The following is a 12,761-nucleotide window of genomic DNA, read 5'->3' as shown; positions in this document are numbered from 1 at the left end:
CAGACAGTATTTACATCAGGTCTGTCAACTTTCAGATCTTTGCAGAGTTATCCCAAACAATTACAGCTCTTATAGAGGAGGCAAGGCTAAAAAATCCTTGGATTCTGTGAAGTATTTAATTTCCCAAAGCCTGGGGTGTAAAACAGCTCTCACTTCCTCGTGCTGCCATCCCAATTTCACCAAAGTAGGTTTGGGACAGGTGTAAGGGGAAATCTGCACCCACCAAACTGCAGCCTGAGCCTGTGTGAGAGCTTCACAAGCTGGAATAAGCAGGGCCTGAGTGTGACCAAGGCAGGTCATGAACGTGGGTGGCTCTGGGGCTGGTACCTGGAGAACGTGGGTCCTCCAGCCCACAGCAGGGCACACAGCTGGAGCTCCATCCCACAGCAGGACACACAGCTGGAGCTCCATCCCACCCCACAGCAGGACACACAGCTGGAGCTCCACCCCACAGCAGGGCACACAGCTGGAGCTCCATCCCACCCCACAGCAGGACACAGCTGGAGCTCCATCCGACAGCAGGACACAGATGGATCCCCACCCCACAGCAGGACACACAGCTGGAGCTCCACCCCACCCCACAGCAGGGCACACAGCTGGAGCTCCATCCCACAGCAGGGCACAGCTGGATCCCCACCCCACAGCAGGGCACACAGCTGGATCCCCACCCCACAGCAGGACACAGCTGGAGCTCCACCCCACAGCAGGGCACACAGCTGGAGCTCCACCCCACAGCAGGGCACACAGCTGGAGCTCCATCCCACCCCACAGCAGGGCACACAGCTGGATCCCCACCCCACAGCAGGGCACACAGCTGGATCCCCACCCCACAGCAGGACACACAGCTGGAGCTCCACCCCACCCCACAGCAGGGCACACAGCTGGAGCTCCATCCCACAGCAGGGCACAGCTGGATCCCCACCCCACAGCAGGACACACAGCTGGAGCTCCATCCCACAGCAGAGCACACAGCTGGATCCCCACCCCACAGCAGGGCACACAGCTGGAGCTCCACCCCACGGCAGGGCACACAGCTGGAGCTCCATCCCACAGCAGGACACAGCTGGAGCTCCATCCCACAGCAGGGCACACAGCTGGAGCTCCACCCCAGGAACAGACTGAGGCCCTGCTGGCCTTGCTCAGCTGTAAAGAGGCTTTCACACACCATGTGAAGTGACTCAGCCGAATTGTCTGACAATTTGGGATGGGTGAAAAAGAAAGCCCTGTGAGAATACCTGACACTGTCATGCTGGGTGAACTGTCCATTGCCCTCGAGCCCATGTCCTTTCAATGGGGTTTTAGCTCTCTACTTAAAGAGGATTATTTTCATGCCTGGTTTCTACTGTCTTCAGTTTCATCTTTTGCTGCTCTCCAATGTCTCAATTTCATTTTCCTTCTGAACCATCCCCTCTCATTTTCTCCCTTGCACATTGCATGATTCATTCAGGACCCACCCGAATGTTAAACAGCAAAAGAATATGAACTTAGTTTTCCACAGTGCTTTTAGGTCCTCAGGTAATGACTGCCTGTGCAAACCAGGCATTACAGTTATTTATAAACGTAGCAGAAATTCAAGGGATCCCATCTGAGCTGAATATAAATTTAGGTAGCTGTTATATTGGCTAAATGAACAATGTGCAAACCTCATATTTACTTCTACTGAGAAAAAATACCACCACCACCCCCAATAACAGAAACCACTGGCTGCTTCTGATAAACAATGTGGAGCAGCAGCTGGTCACAAGGCTAGCCGAGTTTTTACCAGCACAAACACAGTGAAAGTTTATTGTAAAATCAGGTTTTGCTTCTGCTTTTCAGGTGGAACTTTCCATCAAAGACCTCATGTTACTTTAAACTGTGTTTTTAAAATTAACAGGGGAAAGAAACTGGGTGTAGTGGTATGTGATGCAGTTAACTTGGCCTATTTGTCTTGCTCTAACTGGGCTGTTTTGGGTGCCAGTTTAATGGTTTAGAGCTGGCGCCCTGCCCGAGGAGCTCCCCTGCAGCAGGATGGTTTTTGGCTAGGGCATGTTAGAGACAGATCTCCCCTGGCTGTGCCCGTGTCCCACCCTGCCTGGGGCTCCCCAGGACCCCCGAGACTCACGGTTGCGGGGCTGAACTGGAAGCTGGCCAGCAGCAGGGCCTGGGCCAGCAGCACGGCGCTCGACAGGTTGGCGTGGATGTGGTAGCGCTGGTTGCGGATGGTGCTGACAGACCTGCGGGCACAGAAACACTCAGCACGGCCTGGGGGCACTGAACGGGCTCTTGCTCTGGCTGGGGTGACCCCGGGGCCTCTGCAGCCCTCCTGCCAGCAGCGTGGGCAGCGCCTGGGCAGGGCATCCCTCTGTGGGCAGGGCATCCCTCCGTGGGCAGGGCATCCCTCCGTGGGCAGCACCTGGGCAGGGCATCCCTCTGTGGGCAGCGCCTGGGCAGGGCATCCCTCTGTGGGCAGCGCCTGGGCAGGGCATCCCTCTGTGGGCAGCACCTGGGCAGGGCATCCCTCTGTGGGCAGCGCATCCCTCCGTGGGCAGCACCTGGGCAGGGCACCCCTCCGTGGGCAGCACATCCCTCCGTGGGCAGCGCCTGGGCAGGGCATCTCTCCATGGGCAGCACCTGAGCAGGGCATCCCTCTCTGGGCAGCACCTGGGCAGGGCATCCCTCCATGGGCAGGGCATCCCTCCGTGGGCAGCCCAGGGCAGAGCATCCCTCTGTCCCCTGCAGGCACACAACATCCACCTGCACATGGCAAAGCGATGGCCAGTGACAGAATATCAGCAAGGGCTTGGTCCTGGAGGGCGCTGGGCTGACAAGGAGCTCACACCTCACAGAAAGCACGTGGCACCTGTGCCCACTCTGTGCCAGAGCTCCTGGGTTTATTTTGTTGGTATTCACCTTTCTGGGAAATGACATTGGTTCCTACTCTGATTTGTACAAATATAACCTCTGAGAAAAATAGCTCCGTACACAGATGGGCAGTGCCTGCCTTGACAGGAACCTGACTGCGGTTTCAACATCATTTGAAAATATCTCCCTTGGCTTTTCAGAAACCAGCTGGAAATCTGACAAGAACAGGCTTTCCTGGAAGTCTGCTGACCTCGTGTTTCTGTTCTCATCCCAAAATAAGAAACAGAAAACAAAAACATTGATCTGAACATCTCAGGCTTGCCTTAAATTCTGTTCCCTTTGAAAAACAAACAGTGCTGGTGATAACAGGTTCCCATTCCAATGCCCCCTCCTGCTGCCCTGCACCGTGGAACGGGAATGAAGAGGGAGAGCACAGGAAGTACTGAGATCCCAAAAGTAACTCAAGGATGCTCTGCGTGGTGCCAGTGGCTCTGTTCTGAGTGGCTCCACGTGCCACAGGCTGGGCAGTGTCACCCAACTCACTGCCCCCGGGAAGGGGCTGCCCTTGCCAGGACATGGAGAAGCAAAGAACTTGCCAGATTCTTCTGCACTTATGTCACAGTCATCCAACACCACATTGCAAAATTCCACTTCAGCTGCTTAACGAGACCCTGCTCTCCAGTGAAAAGATAATCAAATTATGTTCAATTGGCAGTTTGAAGGATGCTGTATGTAGGTGGGGTGCTTAACCCTGTGACAGTCAGCTGGCTCCAAGCTCTCTTCCAAGTCTTGTTTGCCTCCAGCTGCTTGAGGAGTTTTCAGCCCTGCTGCAGCAACACCTCCTCCTTTTGCTCCCTTTTCCTTTCTAAACACTCCAACATCCAATTTTGCCCTCAGACTAAAGTGGAGCAGATCATTCCCCTTAGCCCAAACATGCCAACAGCACAATGTCAGATAGGCAGATGTTGGACTTATTTAGAGTGGATTTTGCCACACGTTATGCCCTTAATCCAAGTATGACCAACAAAGATCTTGAAACTTGGAAATAATACGGGGTCTGGAAAAAAAAACAAGCATTGCAATCAGTTTACTGAGATTCAGCTAGTCCTTTTCCCTAGAAACTGGCCTCTTAACAGGATGTCCAAAATACAAGAAAACAAGAATCAAACCCTTAAGTGAGAACAATATGGTTTAGTGTGTGAAAGGAGAAAAGAAACCCACTCCTTGCTGTACTCCCAAAGTGCTGCACAGCCTTGGACAAGTTACTTCACCCTTAGTCAGGTTTTCTGTTTCTTATTTAGACACAAACCCTCATGAAGGCTTTTTTCCAGAAATGTTTGCATGAAGCCCAGCTGGGCCACAAACTCATTTGTCACCAGGGGAACATAAATAGGAATAAAGGTCCTGGGTGCCCTGGGGCAGAAACCTTGCCAGCACAGAGAGCCCTCACAGGGCTGCCCTGCTCTGGGCAGGAGGGGCAGAGGTTCCTAACCACGAGCCATGGAGAGAATTTCACACTGCTTACAGTGTCCTTCACCCCAGAAAAGCAGCCTGATGGAGAACAGCGAGGCACTTGAACATAAACGTGGGCTGCGTGAGGTAATTGTGTACAAGCTGTGTGAAAATAAAGTCAGGCAGCCAGGGCTGACTGAGACTTCCTTACTGGGCATTCCTTTCTGCACACCCTGCCTCACAGACAGGGCAGTGGAACAGCAGAAAGGGCTGTCTGTGTGCCCTGAGCAACCCAGAGATGTGGGGGGCAGAGGGGGTGATCCTGCAGTCCCTGCTCACCTTGCACTGCAGTCCAGACCAAGGCCTCCTACAAGGCTCTTTGCAAGGTTCCTGAACTATAGCAAAGCCTGGACAGCTAAAAAAAAAAATCAAAATCTCTCACGAGATTGAAATAGATGGCTATATAAAGACCATCCCATTTCAAGAAATGAAAGTAATTTAGAAATAATCAACCAAGTGTTACAAATACATGTGCAGGATCTAATTAAGGAAGGTTGTAGAATTAATAGCCTTTGTTTTATCCTGAGCAGCTGAAGGGGTCCTGCTTGCCCTGCTGAGTGCTGGCTGCCCAGCAGGGGTGAAGTTAAAATTACTCACGACAGCACGGCGAATGTGACCAGGGTGATCGTCAGGCAGAGGATGGACAGAGCACAGCCGATGTAAGTGATGGAGGAGAGGGCCACCTGGTGTTCTCTCGTCAGCTGCAGTGAGGAGAGAGAGCAGAGCTGTGAGCTGGTCACACTGAGCACAGGGAGAGCAGAACACAGCTGTGAGCTGGTATCACACAGAGAGACCAGGACACAGCTGTGAGTTGATGTCACACTCGGCACAACCAGCCCTGCCCACGGTGTCCCTGTCCTGTATCCCAGCCCAGGTCCTCAGCAGCAGCAGTTCCTGCTGTGGCTGCAGGGCTTGGGCAGCCTTGGCAGCTCAGCCTGGGCAGCTCAGCCCAGCAACTGGCAGGGCCCTGAGATGCTCACAGGGATGCTCCCAGGGATGCAGCAGCAATGCTCTCAGTGATGCCTACAGTGATAGTGCAGGGATGCTCCCAGGGATGCAGCAGCAATGCTCTCAGTGATGCCTACAGTGATACTGGCACTGATACTGCAGTGATGCTCCCAGGGATGCAGCAGCAATGCTCTCAGTGATGCCTACAGTGATACTGCAGGGATGCTCACAGGGATACTGGCACTGATACTGCAGGGATGCTCTCTCCCAGGGATGCTCCCAGTGATTCCCACGCCTGTGCAAGCACCCCTGTGCAGGGAGCCTAGCAAACCAGAGAACCCAAACGAGGGAAGCCACCCACCAGAGCCGTTCACAGCCATTGAAATGACAGATCCATCGCTGGCTCTGTGCAATGGATGGAGCTGCAGTGCCTGCTGAGGGAGCTGGGCTGGCACTCCAGCATGGAAACCCCAGCACAGAGCCAGTGTGAGCAGCAGGAGGGCAAAGCTCTGCTCTCAGCCTCTGCCTGCTGGCATCTCTTGCGGACGTAATGCAATTGTTAGGAACATTTGAACTGTAACTTCACCAGGATCTGTGTTAGACCTGGACAGAGTCAATGCAGGCAGGACAGGGTGCTTTGGCCACTCATCCTAAATTAATCAGCATGTGTTTTAACTTTCCATGCAAGTTCTCATAAAAGAATGACAAAAGAGCCCCACCCAGCAAAGGGAGCCAGGCAGTATTAATATGTAATAAGTAGAACAGAGCTAGGCAGGAAAAAGCTTTCTCATCCTAGAAGAATTTTCAAACATTTTTCCTGACTCGATTTTGGATAGACTTGACATTTTCATAAACTGAAGGGAAAAAATTAATCAAAAAGTTTTGATTATGATGCTTGAGATACTGTGTCATTGTTTCAATCTCAATTTACTATTAATTAAATTCCAAGCTGAAAAAAATACTAAAAGGAATGATATCTTTCCAAAAGTTTTCTACAGCACATTTATCTAATAAAAATAAGTCTTTCACATATGTTTGGGATTTTCTATTATTTTACACACACACACAATAAAACTTCCCACCCAAATGAAGTATTCCATCAGAGATTATCAAACCGAAGCAGCTCAACCAATAAACTCCCCATTAAAATTCCTTTTACAGGAGAGAAATAACATGCCATGTGGTCATGGGAAAACATAAACACAGACAAAAAGATGTGTTGTGTATGTGTGTTTTCAGCGTAATCATCTGCCAAGCTCACGTGTGCTGGGTTTCCAGCAGAAGAGCTCAGCAATCTGAGAGCCATGAAGGGATGCACTGAAAGACAACTGTTGCTATGGTGTTCCTGTTCCTAGGAAATATGATGCAGCTCTTGAGTATTTTTTCTTTTCTAGCCAAAGACACATTTCTTTTCCCTGACTGGACAGCATCAATTACAGAAACAAAAGAGTTCTGTGTACTGGAACAGCTTTAAAGCTCCAGATAATTCCTACAAAAGAGATGCTGTCATCCCTCATCCCCCAAAGCAGGCATGCACAGGCATTCTGCACAGAATATTCCTGAAATAGGAATAATCTGTGTGGTAAATGGAGCCGTTTGGAAGTGATTTCCTCATCAGGTACATTCATGTCCAAAACGCATGGACCTCATTTCCTGGTGCCTCCACCCTTTTCCCTGGCTGCAGGTGGTTCACCATTCTGCAGGAGGAGGAGGGGAGCTGAGGAGGCTTTTCAGATGTAAAGTCACTCTGAAATCAGTATTTCTCAGCAGTCCTTAAGCCAGAAAATGTTCCCTGGAGAGTTTCTCTGCTCAGGGAGAATTTAGATTTGCAGTGCTCTGTCTTGGTGTTTGCCCTGGCAGAGATCTCAGAGCAGTGCTGTGCCCTTACTGTCACCGACAAATGCAGAGGGTCCAAGGAGCAAACCAGGGAAAATGGGCAAAAATCACAGAAAGGCTGGGTTGGAAGGGACCTCAGAGCCCATCCAGGGCCACCCCTGCCATGGGCACTGCCAGGGGTGCAGGGCAGCCCCAGCTGCTCTGGGCACCTGTGCCAGGGCCTGCCCACCCTGCAGGGAACAATTCCCAATTCCCAATATCCCATCCAGCCCTGCCAGGGAACAATTCCCAATTCCCAATGTCTGCTGTAAACCTCCCCTCCTCCCCTTTGAAGCCATTCCCCCTTTCCTGCCACCGCCTGCTCCTTGAACTGCTCCTCTCCATCTTGCAGGACCTCCAGGTGCTGGAAGGGCACAGTGAGATCAGCCTGGAGCCCTCTCCTCTCCAGGCTGAACAAACCCAGTTCTTTCCATGTGGGAAAGGTGTTCCAGCCCCTCAAAAAACAAACTGTTTGGTTTTTCCCACAGTAATCCAAAAGAAGATAATGATCACATAGATATTTTTTCTCTCCAATTTCTTTGATGTCGTGTTTCTAAGAAACTCTGTCTCTGGGTTTTAGTTCAGTCTTTCTCCAGAAACCCCTGCAGGGCAAGACAAAATGTGAATCCTCTATGACTTAGAAATGAAAAAGGGAAAAAAAAATAATCTCTTCTACAACAAAAATGTACAAAGATTCACTGCAACTTGAAATAACCTGCATAGGTCCCTGCATCTGTGGGCTGGAAATTGCTCTTGCTCTGGTGAGCACAGCCAGAATCTGATGAGGCTCTGAGGAAAAAGAATTTGTATTTAAAGACATCAGAGCCCCACAAACCTCCCAACCCAGTATCTCTGAACATCTGGATGTGGTGTGTTCCCATCTGAGGGCATAACAAGGAGCAATTTGTTGGAAGTACCTGGGTTGTCAAAGCCTTGGGCCTCATTAATTAAGAAACTCTTTCAATTAATTCCAGTGCTCTGATAAGGGCTGATTTTACCTTACCTCAGTTTGTCTTTTTGAAAGTTTACAGACTTCCTGCATGATGTGGAATGTAAAACAGTGATTTGGGATGTTTTTGTAGTCAGCACAAAAACTCTAATCAAGCTGTAAAGCTGTTATTAAGGAAAGTAGCATTTAAAAGTACGAAATAAAACATTGAGCAAGCTGTGAAGTCATCCCATGAGCCTGATTCTCACACTTGTCCCAATCTACATTAAATTATTCCTTTCTTCTAAAATGTTTAGCTTCCTTGCATTGATATGGTCGTTCTTTTACCCTGAAAAGCCAGGAAACAAGCTCACGCAGTCAGGAGTGTCAGCAATCACCAGCACTGAGAGACAGATGTTTCTGAGCTTCGGCTTTGACAAGGTAAAATCGAAAATTCCTCCCACCCTCTCAGCCTAGGCTGGACCATCCCTGGGTGCCAAAGCAGGGATGGAGCAGATCCTCCCTCCTGGGGCACTGCCCTCGCCCTGCTCTCCCTCCTGACAGCAGTTACTGCTGCTCAGCACTTCTGCTTTGGACACTCACAGGCAAGCAAAAACTGCCTCACAAGCAAGCTGAGAAATGCTCCTGGAAACACACCAGCTCAGACTGCAAGTACAAATCCTTCATTTATAATGCTGTTCACAGGAAAAAAAAAAAAAAAAGAAAGTGATATCTAACCCCTCTGTTTATAAATAACTGCAAGGGAGATGAAAATATATTACAATAATGAGATGGTACTTTTTTATCTGGAGGAGCTGGGAAAGGTCACGCAGGCTGAAAGCCTTATTCAGTATGGTTTGTGTCTAGAGGAGAAAAGCTCCTTATTTACATGTAGTTACTGAGTGACCACACAGAGGAGCACAGCAGCCCCAGAGCACCTGCCTGGGCTCCCTTTTTCCAGGGCACATTGCCCTCCTGTCCCTGTCCCTTTCCAAATTACTCACCTCTCAGGCCACTGGCTGCACTCTTCGGCTTGGCAAAGAGTGAACTTCTGGCTTTCTCCAAAGGAAGGCACTTCTAACCTAAAATTTTCCCTTCACATACTGCAAATCATCTGTCTATTTCTGCCTTCAGAGGTCACACATCAGACAAAGCTCAAACACTTCAACCAGGCCTTGTCATAGCTGATCCTGACAGCTGTACCAAGTTACAGCTTCACTATTTAGACACAAAAAGCAGTAATTTCGCTGTCCAAACTGCTTTAGAAATCTCCTTTCTGAAAAACAATTCATCCTCCAGAAAAAGGCAAGTTCTTGAACCAAAGAAGGTTTCACAGCCTCAGAGATGAGTCCTGCAAGCTGAGGAGGAGATCACTGCCCTGGTTGGTATTTCAGCCTCACTCCCTGGCACAGCCCAGGATATGTCTGCATGTGCCCATGAGTGGGTAAATTTCATTAAACCAGGTATTTTTCACTGCTGAAAATGCCATGACAACTGCATTCTGCTCTAAGTCCAAACAGAAAAATGAGTTGGATTTCCATCTCCCTTTTGGCCAGCTTTGCATCCCGCAGGAAATTCCCCACCAGGAAGCTCCTGCAGTGCAGATGGATCTCCCTGTTTATTATCTGACACATCTGCAGGGGCTGCCCAGCACCGAAATCCCCCCAAACCCTCTGCAAGCCTCAACATCCTCCTGGGGAACAGTTACAGCCAAATCCACTGGAGCTGTACCTTTAAAATGTAATCTGAATCCAATTAAGAAAAGGATGAATAATTAACTTTGGCAGCCTGAGTGTCTCAGAGACATTAAAACGCTGGCCTTGGCTGATGAAGCTAATGGTTTTAATTGCCTCCAGAAAGGCTGCTGAAATTCAATCTCAGTCCAGAGAGGCCTTTATTTATATGTTAAATAATAATAACAACAATACAAATCTGTTTTCCTTCAGCTTGCCAAGCACTTTGTTAGGTACATAACATTCCATTTCTGAAATGAACATCTGTGGTGAGCTCAGGAGGCTCAGTCTGCTCCCTGAGAGCACAGGATGGGTTTTGGTGGGGCCATGCTGAGTGCCACTGTACAATCACCACCCACAGAAAAGCCCAGTTTGGTGCACAAACTTCTGTTCTCAAGCCACAATGCATCAGATACTGCAAATTTAAAGAAAAAAAGGCCTCTGAGAGTCACGCTTCACAGTGCAATCATCTTTATCTGCCATTTCCAGCAGAATTGTTTTTGAATTCCCTTTCTCTATAAACTCCACAGCTCCCAGCAATTTCCAACAAAGTGCTGCAGAGGGGGCATTTCAGGATTAAAGGCACATTTCCCTCCAGCCAGCCCAGCCTGGCATTGCTTATTTAAAACTTTTCACTGTGACACAAAAAATACAGGATTTTCCAAATATCTCTGCCAAGATATTAATTAGTATTTCTAAATGCCCACGTCACCTTTCAAAGTAGTTCTGGGCACTGTGTCATCAAACAGTAGGGGTTCTGCTCATTACAAATCTCAAAGTTCTTAGTTCAAATGAAGCTTGAAGGAAGCATGGCAGGGAGGAAGGACTCAAGTTGTGAGGTGGCACCAGATTATAATGAAGTTTGGGGATCAGAAAAGCTGACATTTCCAAGTTCTTCTAAAATCTGTTAGCACAGAGCAGGGTGGGTTTTTTTCTGCCTTTTCTGGTTCAGTGCTTTCATTTCCACCACAGAAAGGAAGTCTGTGTTCTTTTGGTGAGTTTTCTGATTAAAATAGATACTCTATCATGCTTCTCAAACAAAGCACTTATTTCGACAGTTATAGCACTCTTAAAGACTTGTGCTTTCCAAAATAAAAAGTCATTTTTGCTCTCCCCTGATGAGTGAAATTCAGTAACTGCCAAACAATTCTCTAAGGAATTCGAGGGTTTAGTGTCCTGCAGCACTGGCCCAACTCTTCCCGTGTAATTCTGTGGGATTGGGGACAACCAGAAATTCTCCAGTTTCCTCCCATGGAAATCAACAGAGCTGTGCTGGCAGAGGGGTGGAACAGCAAAGGAAGGAATAAATTCAAAATCAAGAAAATCAAGGGTTCAAAATCAAGGGCAGGTCTCAATTTTCAGGGAAGACAGCACGGGTGCCCTAAGGACAAAAGGAATCTGATCCCCAAACCCAGGGACAATACCCAGATGTGCTCCTCCACAGGGACAACGATCCCTGCCATGAAATGGAAGGGCAAGGGGAGAGAGCGAGAGAGAGCAAAGAAAGTTTACAAAGCAGCACTGGAATAAACAGCCAGGCTGATTTATCTTTGTTCATCTGATGGCTGAGGCTGTCTGAACTGTCCGTGGAGATCTTTTCAGTTACACAAAATGTCAGTGGTAATGAACAAGGACCAAAAAAAATCGCAGTGCCTACCCAATTTTTAAATATGCAACACAAAGAAAAATTACTGGACTTAGGCATTATTCTTTTCATGTTCCCAGCAATGAAAAGCATGCTGAGAAAAGTAATTATACAAAAATTACAAAACAGCAGAAATCGGAGAGTGCCACATTATTTCCATTTCATTGTCCCATTTGAGTGTGGAGCTGGCTGAAAATTTTAAGAAAAAAGCTTATGGTTTCAGACTGCTATTTTATTGCACACAGAGTGCAGTGTTTGATTAATAACTGCAATATTAGATTTAGGAAACAATGCTCCAAACTGATAAATTACCCATCTATCCCCCATATTTTGAAAGCATTTTGAAATACCAGGACTTTCTCAAAACAGCCTTTATGAACATGAATTGATGCACCTTTTTCTCAGTCAGCCATGCATTATCAAAACTCAGCTGTAACAGTGAAAGCTAAAATAAAAACACAAATATTGCCACAAGAAAAGAAATTTGGGATGATTTTCTTTTTTTAAATAGAAGCTTACAGATGAATACCCAAACCTTTTCACAATCCTGGGCTCCCTAAAAATGCTAAGGGTTGTTTCTACAGCTCCACCATCAAGATCAGACAGTTTTAAGTATTTTCCCTTGTATAAACACTTGTCTGCTTACAAGCCTATTGGTGAGCTGCTTGAACTGTATTGATTGATGGTCTCTTCTGAATTGCGAACAGGCTACAAATGGCATAAAAACAAAGTCATTTCTAGCTTTAGAAATGCAGAAAATGTGTTCAAAACCCCAAACAATTTCTACTACAGATTGTATAACACTCCTGGCTTAGCTGGAAATGTCCATCCACATGTGAACTTTATAGGAGCCATTTTTATATTCTCACAGTTGGAAAAGACAGCAAGAGGAAAAGCAGGAAAAAAAGAGCAATTTAGAGAATGGTTTAGGAGACATAAATATTTCAGCTGTGTCGTGCACTGCTGTTCTGGGGGAGGGGGACCCAAGGTTCAAACTCTATTTTTCTGTGGGTGAAAATGATTGCTCTTTAAAAGGATTTTTGAACCCTAGGTCCCCAGGTGTCCACCATCCTTTAGCTGAAGTGACATTTTCGTGGCAGATGGTACAAATAGCCTGGCACGCCTCGGAGCTGTTGGATCACTAGAGAAACAAATCTGCCAGATGGCTGGCATGTTCCTTGGCAGGAGCAGAGGGCCCCTGACGGATGGGGGGAGCGAAGCTGCCCAAAATGCAGCAACAGCATCTCAACGTTCTGTGGAGCCCTTTCTGGTGCAG

The 12,761-nt window shown here is 48.0% G+C and overlaps 1 protein-coding gene across 1 annotated transcript in view; it reads right to left on the bottom strand.

Moving 5' to 3' along the window:
* Positions 1-12,761, bottom strand: part of ADGRD1 (adhesion G protein-coupled receptor D1) — a 110,245-nt gene that overhangs the window by 34,959 nt on the left and 62,525 nt on the right. Inside the window, exons 16-17 of the mRNA XM_058816685.1 lie at positions 4,954-5,057; positions 2,105-2,216 (exon numbers count right to left, since the gene is read on the bottom strand). Of these exons, the coding sequence (XP_058672668.1) occupies positions 2,105-2,216; positions 4,954-5,057 (216 nt within the window). The remainder of the gene's footprint in view (positions 1-2,104; positions 2,217-4,953; positions 5,058-12,761) is intronic.

Source organism: Ammospiza caudacuta, chromosome 18, assembly GCF_027887145.1.
Source record: "Ammospiza caudacuta isolate bAmmCau1 chromosome 18, bAmmCau1.pri, whole genome shotgun sequence".
NCBI classification, from domain to species: Eukaryota; Metazoa; Chordata; class Aves; order Passeriformes; family Passerellidae; genus Ammospiza; species Ammospiza caudacuta.
This window is presented reverse-complemented; position numbering and strand designations above follow the sequence as displayed.